Source organism: Oryza glaberrima, chromosome 1 (assembly GCF_000147395.1).
Source record: "Oryza glaberrima chromosome 1, OglaRS2, whole genome shotgun sequence".
NCBI lineage: Eukaryota > Viridiplantae > Streptophyta > Magnoliopsida > Poales > Poaceae > Oryza > Oryza glaberrima.
Window position 1 is genome coordinate 24,272,676 of NC_068326.1, and position 9,168 is coordinate 24,281,843.

The 9,168-nt window shown below is 42.0% G+C and overlaps 1 protein-coding gene across 2 annotated transcripts; it reads right to left on the reverse strand.

The window, feature by feature from the left end:
- Positions 1 to 2,012: 2,012 nt before the first annotated feature.
- Positions 2,013 to 8,588, reverse strand: LOC127773001 (uncharacterized). 2 transcript variants are annotated; one of them, XM_052299020.1, is made up of 6 exons: positions 7,336 to 8,588; positions 6,058 to 6,697; positions 3,738 to 5,127; positions 3,559 to 3,651; positions 2,813 to 3,380; positions 2,013 to 2,734 (listed from the first exon to the last, which is right to left on the reverse strand). In XM_052299020.1, the coding sequence occupies exons 1-6, from the start codon at positions 8,225 to 8,227 to the stop codon at positions 2,343 to 2,345; spliced, it is 3,975 nt and encodes a 1,324-aa protein (XP_052154980.1). In that variant the 5' UTR covers positions 8,228 to 8,588; the 3' UTR covers positions 2,013 to 2,342. The 2 variants fall into 2 exon arrangements, with proteins under 2 accessions (XP_052154980.1, XP_052154972.1); XM_052299012.1 differs by having other exon boundaries at positions 2,013 to 3,380; positions 7,336 to 8,586.
- Between the last annotated feature and the right edge of the window lie 580 nt (positions 8,589 to 9,168).

Consider the following 9,168-nt stretch of genomic DNA (forward strand, 5'->3'; position numbering starts at 1 on the left):
AGTTGTTTTAAAAAAATTATATTATTTTTTTAAAAAATAAATAGCTAATATTTAATTAATCATACGCTAATGAGTCGTTTCATTTTGCGTATCGGAGAGATTAGTTTCCAACCCCAGATAACGACCACAGCCTAAGCCGTCCAAATAGCCATCTTTCCTAATTATTGAAAGACGGCAACTCTCTTAGTTGCCGTTTGTTCAATAGAATTATTTGGCTCTTGTCAGGTATGTGAACGAATATGCTTTTTTTGAACGAAAAGCCTAAAGAAAATCCCGTTTCTTACCGACAGTATCAGTATGTATGTGGTTTCCTTATAGTGGACGATATATCATGTGCAAGCAGCATAATTTGTACAAATTCTGTTTTACTACATGGCATAGAAGTTCTTTCAAAATTATCCACGGAAAGGCTTGCTATCTCTCCGTTCATGCATAATTTAAGTAATACTCAGAGTTCATTTGCTAGATATGGTGAAGCTGATGCCGTTTGCAAACTTCTATCAACGTGAGGTTTGTATAAAACCCTATTCGCTTCACACTGTAAGTCATTTAGAGTATGTTCTGAGTCAAAATCCTAATTTGATTAAGTTTATAGGAAAACCTATATATATATATATACAATATCAAATTAATTTCATTAAATCCATAGTTAAATACATTTTTATAGTTAATCTATTTTGTGATGAAAATATTAGTAATGTGGAATTAAATTTGAACAGACCTGACTTTGAAAAAAAAATCCAAAAATAACTTTAGGGTGGGCTGGTTTCATCGACGAACGAAATGAGACAAGGTGATTAATTAAGTATTAATTATTATAAACTTTAATAATATATTTATTTAACTTCTTTAGAAACTCCTTATGTAACTTTTTTATATAATATACAACGTTTAATATTTTAGAAAACACACTCATGAAAATAAAATAAGTAGCAGTTTGAAGTAGTCTTTTTAGAACTCGGTCTTAATATGGATTGGAGGTAGCCTGAACAAGCATCTCCGCATACCATTCCATCCAGAGTACACTAGCCATTTCCCCCACAAGGCCAAAGCGACGTCTGGCTCTAAAATTTGTCACATTATTCCAGTCCGGCGACACTCTAACTTGCTACTCCCTCTATTTCAAAATGTGTAAGTACTAAGATGTTTTGGTTTTTTTTCTAAATCATTTTTTTAAGTTTAACCAAAACATATAGGAAATTTATATCATCAAATAAATTTCATTACATCTACCGTCAAACAATTTTTATGAAGTAATATATGTATTTAATGCAGGATGTTGCTATGGTTTTCTATGATCTTAATTAAATTTGAAGACGTTTGATATAGGACAAAACACTACACCTTATGTCTATGGTCAAAATGTTTAAGACAAGAACTGATGGTAAGATGAATCCCACAACTATGTAAAAAAGTCCTACTTTAAAATAGATCCTACCATGTTAAAGTCATTCTCAACCTCTCTAGTGTGCATGTATGTTTTATCTCATTATTTTATTTCATAAGGTTGAGTCATAAAATTATGGTTAATTTTAACATTTAACGTCCTATGAACAATGTTATATCCCATTCTTATGGTATATTGTGGATGCCCTTAAACAGTTATCATATTATTGGTGGTCAAGTTTCTCATTTCCTTTAAACATTAACAAGGTCATTTCCCGTTTCAACATTTTATTGCAGGCCAGTTACTTATTATCGAGGTCATCGGTTAACTACAACAAATCATGACCCTAAGTTAATCTTTATAAAAGATCAACCGAGTAGATTTGAAATGCTTGATAGCTGGAACATAAGTTGGTCTAATCAAATCTCAAAAATAATTTTCCCTAAAGAAATTGACTGTGATTTTAAACCATAACCAAGAAATTCAATCAATCACCTTACCGCAGGTCTAACGGGAAAGGTATATCTTTAACCAGATTAAAACGGAAAAACTAATCTTGCTTTTCTGTCACTACCATTAGCACTAAACTATCTTATCCAACAAAATTTAAAACACCATAACAGCATTTCAAAATTTCTCTCTAATATATTATGAAGCTCATGCCTACGGATACTAGCAACGTAGCACGTGCGAGCAGAAAAACATGGGAGTACTGCTGAAAGGGCATGGCAATAGTGCCTGCTGATGACACAGATACCCCCCATCTGCAGCTCCTGCATTCTACACTCCATGTGCACGTCAAGTTCCGGACAGCATGGAAGCTCACGGCAAACACTCTAGAGCAACAACGGGAGGCAAAAAGAACGGTGCAACTCAAAATAACTCTAGGCAGAAGGCGCAACACCCTCGGACAAAAGAAAATGAGAAAGGAATTAAAAATGAAATGAAAGGAGTTTCAATGTGTACTTTCTGGGGAATTAGGTATCCGACTTAAATTTACCCTACTCTCCACCAAGGCTTCACAATCATCAGCGCCACTTGCAACATCCAGCTCAAGGCTAGATGCGTTCACCTCACCATCCCCAGGGTTATCATCAATTAAATTATCAGTCTCTCCTTCCATACCTTTCTCAATGCCTGCATGCATGCCGGAGACGATCTCTTGAACTTCAGGAGAACTAGGAACAGCAGGAGAATCCTCCTTGCCTAGGCTAGTTTCTGTGACTGGTGGTGGCATAACCTCCATGCCATCACCCAATTCTCCCATGGCTGGAGGTTTCTCCTGCGCGCTATCAGCTAGTTCAACAGTAACTTCTGGCACACCATCCCCAAGGCCGGCAGCAGGCCCTGCAGATGGAGCAGCCACATCATCCATGCCATCTTTGACAGGTTCTGCAATTCCTGGAGGCACCAAATTCTCCATACCTTTCTCAGGTTCTGAAATTCCTCCAGGTGCCACCTCCTCCATGCCTTTGCCAGGTTCTGCAGTTCCTAAAGGCATCACCTCAATGTCTTCATCAGGTTCTTTGATTGTTGGAGATGCCACCTCCTCCATGCCTTGATCGGGTTCTACAATTTTTGGAGGTGCCGCATCCTCCATGCCTTCATCAGGTTCTACAATTTTTGGAGGTGCCGCATCCTCCATGCCTTCATCAGGTTCTACGATTTTTGGAGGTGCCACATCCTCCATGCCTACATCAGGTTCAATAATTACTGGAGGTGCCCCCACATTACCAGGTTCTATACTTGCTGGAGATGTCACGCCAATGCCACCAGCTAGCTCCTGTCTCAATGGTAACTCTTTCCCCATGGTATCAGCACCATGATGTGGTTCAGAGTTATCGACAAGCAATTCCTTCAGCACAGTATGGTCAGTCATTTCTGTGTCATCATGATTATCTTCTGGTAAGTATGTCTTCCTGTCAGTCTCGAGAATCGAGTGGGTAGGAGAAACAATCTTTGCTGTCTGATTCTTGTGAAGGGCCAAAGCTCTCTGTTGTGAAAGAAAAAAAAGAACAGAAATTTAACAAGCATTCTCATGTAAAGGTTAATAATTGCTACGATCACAGGATTGTTGTAAGAATAGGAGAAACTCAAAGCAATGAATTTCCTGCTTGGGTATTGCACGATGAATACTTGACAAAAAAAAGATTGAATAAGTTGACACTTGCCTGAAAGATATCACTCTTGTTTTTAAGGTTATGTGAACCCAACAGATTGGGGGTTCCAAGTTTTCTATTTATCTTCCCAAAGCTTCCATTGTTCTGCGGAATGAGCAATAAATATCGTCAGAAAACAGGAAAACCAGATCAGCTGAACAGATACTAACATCAAATGACCAGGTCAATACCTGCACAAGTCCAGTCCCAACAACCTCAGGAGTATTTGCAATACCAAAGTCTGCCAGCAAGGATATGCACCTTTTGTACAGCTCCGACTCAACAAGATCCCGTGACACACTAATTTTGGACAGATAACTTTTAGAAAAAATTGCAGTACCACTGTTTGATGGCATAGAAGTCATGAGTGGTGCCCCACCAGAACCTCCAGTATTTCTAAAAGAGCTTTTCAGATCATCCTTCGTTCCATTTTTCTCTAATGTCTGATCCATCTCCTTCTGTTCAATACGAGAATTAAGATTGTATTGCCCAGTAGAAGTCTCGGGAACAGGTGTTGCTGAACAATCAGGCTCCTTTTTAGTAACAGAAGGTTCACGCTCATGCAATTCATTTTGTCCTTTCAATGCATCGCCAGTTGTCTCCCACCCTCTGCTGACACTATGTTGCCTGTTCTGATCCCACTCTTGCCTGCCATACATATAGGGTTCGCTGGCGAATACGCCACTGCCTCCATTCCAAACTTGCAGGTGAGGGGGGCATGATTCATCTAGAGGATTGGGCCACCCAAATGGGCGCATGTGGGTCGAGAACCTGTCAACTGACTCATGCATAGGATATGAAACTCCAGGTTGGTTCAACTTCATTTGGGGTCTGAGATTAAACATTGGTGGGGCAGAAAACTGATGAACAGGGGGGTGAAATCCAGGCGCACCATGTTGCATGGGAACAAAACCATTTGCAACTGGAGAAGGCCAGCTCGGTGGATTGTTCCAGGCATGTCCATGCCCACGTCCAGAACTCATATCATTCCTCTTCTGATGGAACCTCCTGTCTCCACTTTGAGGCCTACGATCATCATCATGCAAACCCAGAAATGAAGAATCATCACTTCTGTGCCTTGGAGGTGGTGGCAGTGGATGATTTGGTGAAGTGCCTGAAAAATGGCCACCTCTGGACGAACTAGAAGGTGTTGGTTCTCTGTATGGAGCTTTAGCTGGTGTTCGGTCCTGATGAACTGACCGTTCTACAGAATCACCATCTCTATCTCTATATTTGGTCAGGCCACTTCTTTCTGCTTTATTATCAGTACTACGTCCACCACTGAGCCTTCCTGAAAACCTTTGTTCAGTTGGAGATCTTTCAGATAAGTGCTTTGGAGAAGGATGTGCATCCTTCCTAGGTGTGCGATCATATTGTAATGATGACGAAATTTCCAATTGCATGTCACGTGACTGGAGATCATCCTTTTGTTTCAGCCTTTCTGAAGGCCAGTTGTCTGCATCCCTATCACGCAGTCTAGAAGCAGGTGTCCGTTCTCTCCCAGAAGAAGTCCTTGGTCGAATATTTCTCTCGTCATATGGTATTTCTCTCTTAGCATGATCTGTCAATTTAGATCCGTGCCTGAACACCAAGTGATCAACCGTTCGATTATTAAAAGATGTAGAGCATCAAGTAAAAAATGCAGATAATATGATCTAAACAAAAAATTACTTAAAGTGAAAAAAATACAGTTCTCATTATAAAACCAACATATAGAACATGGATCATGAAATTAAAGGATTCCTGATAGTTTTCCCTAGTCAAGTTGATCTGCAGAGGTAAAATGAGCTGAATAACCAGACCACATATACATGAGAAATATCAAGCTCTCACACCCACTAACAGAGTGGCAGTAAACCAATACAACATTTTTTTCTCTGGACTAATATAAATGCTAACTCAATAAAGGGCCAACAAATTTAACTGAAAACAGATTAACTCTATACCTCACAGGAGATCCCCTAAAAACCCATTCAACAATTTCACCCCATATAAGATCCTTTTTGAATTGAAGATCATTATATCCATTTCTCACCCTCAAAAGCTATAATAAACACCTTTAGTCAGAGAACTTGACAAGAAAACTATACTCATGTGGCGTCATCAGAAACAGAAATGTGTTAGTTCACACTTGGAAAGATACCAGCTGACCAACAAATGACAGAACCACTCTCTATTTATTTACAGGAAGATGTTATTGGTCATTATTTTGTATGACCCACACTATTTGCAATACCTACATATGCAATTAGTAAGAATGGAAAAAAAATATTATCATTGCTGACTGTAAAATCTACATGGAAAAAGCAAACCTCCTTACTCAATAAAGTTCTAGTGCCAAAGAGAAAAACAATATGCACAACACTAAGATAAGATATGTGACAAAGCCGAGTTAAAACAAATTTAGATTTTTTTTCACATATGTAACCTAAGTTAAGATACAACTGCAATGCTGAAGCCTATTAAGTAAGATAAAATATTTTGATGCAAAACATAATGAGGAAGCATTACCAATTTTGATCTTTGTCATGATAAGTATTTGGGCCAGGTGAACTTCTTGGATGGACTTTATTCGGACTAGAATCGACATTTTCTGGATGTCTATGGTCAGACCTCATTCTCTCAACCAGGGCATCAAGTCGCCCACTCCCAGAAGACTTATCAGCACTGCCACGTTGCTCCCGTGCACTTGGAGGCTTCAAATCATATTGGTCATCATTTTCCTCAGGAGGCCTTTTTCTCCCTCTACTTTCCTTGTACCTACTACCATAATCATCATAATGATCTGGTTCTTGAATTACATCCTTTCTGTAGTGGCTCTCGGAAGTTCTGTGTCCGTCTTTAGAACTCTTATAATCAGCTCTATCACTTTCATGATCACGGGTCAACCGCTCATCCAGACACTTGTCATCTTGCTGTCTTTTATCCCTTTCATAATCATCCTTGTACTTTTCTTTATATTTATCATCATCAAACCTTTGCTCCTTAGAGCTCCTAACTTTACTATGATCATATCTGGAAAGTGTTTTTCTATCATCACCATCTCTATTTTCAGCAGGCCACTTATCTTTATCTTCAGAAACATCTTTTCTTCGGCTATGTCTATCAAGGTCCTTCTCGGTGTTATTGTACTTCTCTTTTGTTGCAGATGCTGTTTCCAAAGGATATAATTTCAGAAGATAATAAAAGGAAACAAAGAGAACAACAGGATACTAACAACAATTGGCACTTTGAGCACAAATTTCACTATTCACAAAATATATTCTGTACATACACATTGATTACTACTGTTAGAAGTACTAGACGAGATTAGAAGAAATATGTTTCCTCAAAATTATGTACTCAGCTACTGACTTATATCAAATGAGAATCAGGGTTGAATTCAACGAATTGGTTGTGAAAATTTAGCCAGTTCAGCAATCAATATGTACATCTACTCATAATAGGGCTATTATAAATTTATATCTCTATGGTTGAAACGGATGCATTTTCAGCAATTTGCTTAACCCAACAAGTCAAGTGTATCGAAGTACAATAAGATCAACAGTATAAAAAGAAATTTATGAAAAAACCTGCACATAGGAATATAACAAACTTGTGGAGTTCCACAGCATGCAATGCTTGTTGGGCCAACTCATTGTGAAATTAAAATGGTGATGTGATTCCAGCAAAACAAGTCTAAATGTATCAAGGCTGAGTAAAATGTTCTGCAATCTATAGAACATATCATTGCACAGGTCACGGGAACCTTATCAACATTTAAGAGAACATATGAGCCCAGGACCTTACCATTGATCTCTGTATCTCTCTTGTATGAGTAACCATCCTCCTCTCCCCTACTTGCCTTGGAGCCATTCTTCTTAGCACCGCCATCATCATACCTCTCATGCTTGGAATCATAATCTTTCTTCTCCCTCTCTCGGTCCTTTTGCCTCTCACGCTCCCGTTCCCTATCCCGCTCTCGCTCCCGCTCCCTGTCACGTTCTCGATCCCGTTCTTTGTCCCGCTCCCGTTCTCTCTCTCTATCCTTCTCCCGATCTCTATCCCTTTCTCTGTCCCTGCCTCTTTCCCTTTCTCGCTCTTTCTGTCTCTCCCATTCTTTCTCCTTTTCCCTATCTCTCTCCTTCTCCCTATCTCTCTCCCTCTCCCTATCTCTGTCATCCCTATACTGCCCACTACTCTCCCTCCTCCCCAAATCCTTGTCGGAGCGGCGCTTCCCAGAATCACTTTTGGACACAACCTCCTCAGCCCTATCATCCATAGACACCATACGCCTACTCGACCTCTTTGATTCATCCCCTGATCCCCTGGACTTCTCAGGTAGCTTGTCCACATCGACAGGCCCAAACACCTCGCCCTTGGACCTCTTCTCGACCAAGTGATCCTCGCACACGCCGCTGTTCCAGCGGTCACTGACCACATCGACGACCATCTCCTCCACCCTGTCCTTCCTCTTCCTCCCGTGCTCCGCGTACCCGTTCCCCGAGCTCACCACCTCCTTCCCCGACGACGAGCGGCGCCTCTCCGGCTCGGGATCTCGCGAAACCCTAGCCGCCGCGGCCTCCTCCCGCGCCCCGGCGCCGCCGCCCGCCTCATCGCCCTCGGACTCCGACCGCTCCACCGACCCGCCGCGCCTGTGCGACCGGTGGGACGACGACCTGTGGCGCGAGCTCCGAGGCATGGCGGGGCTCCCCCCCAAATCCGGAACCCTAGCCCCGGACGACTTCCGTACGCGAGGCCGGGGTGAGGCCGGGGACGAGGCGCAGCCCGGGAAACCCTAGCGCCCGCGGGATCCGAGGGGGGATCTAGGCGGCCGTGGCGGCGGGGGAGGGGAGGGGAGGGCCGGGGCCTGTGCGGCGCGGTGCGGCTAGGGTTTTGGTAGGAGGGAGCGGAGAGGTGGGGGGTGGAGGAGGAGGCGGCGGCGAGGGATTGGAGACGACGGGGTTCGTGGGGTGGAGGAATGGGAAGGGGGTCCTTGGATGAAAAGGTTTTCTTTCTCTTCCTTGTTTTTTTTTTTTTCTCTTCTGTTTTACGGGCTCTGGATTTTCGAGGGTTTGGTGGTGTGGTGCGCGTCGGGGACTTCCGACCTTTGTTTGGCTTTGGATTTGGGCCGGGTGGTTGTTTGCCGGCTTGCCGCTGCAGCGGACGTGAAGGGGGCGGGACACGGAAGCGGATGAGCGGAGTTGGAGTTCATCTGCTGCCATGTTTGGGGCTGGCCGTCCCGTAAATTTCGGATACTCTGTACGAAATTGTAACCGAATTTTTTAAGCGACGAAACGAAGGGACTTGCTGGAAGGTTCTGGCAGTTAGAAGATTTTCCTATAAACTACAGCCGTCAGAAACTCCTCAACCGTCTAGATTTTCACTTAGATTATGATAACTGTAATTGTAAAATCCAGAAAGTAAACTAGAAGTCAGAAGTTGGATTTCCCAAGTCAGAAGTTGGATTTCCCAACTTTTCTAGATTTTCATTAGCTGCTTCTCGAAATCTTAAGCTCCCAAAACAGAATCAAAATGATAGTAGCAATTTAAGCGATTATCGACTATCATTTGGTTGGATCTGTTTGTTTTTAGAACGATGAAAGATCAAGTAGTTATTTGAGGATACATATGAACAAATTA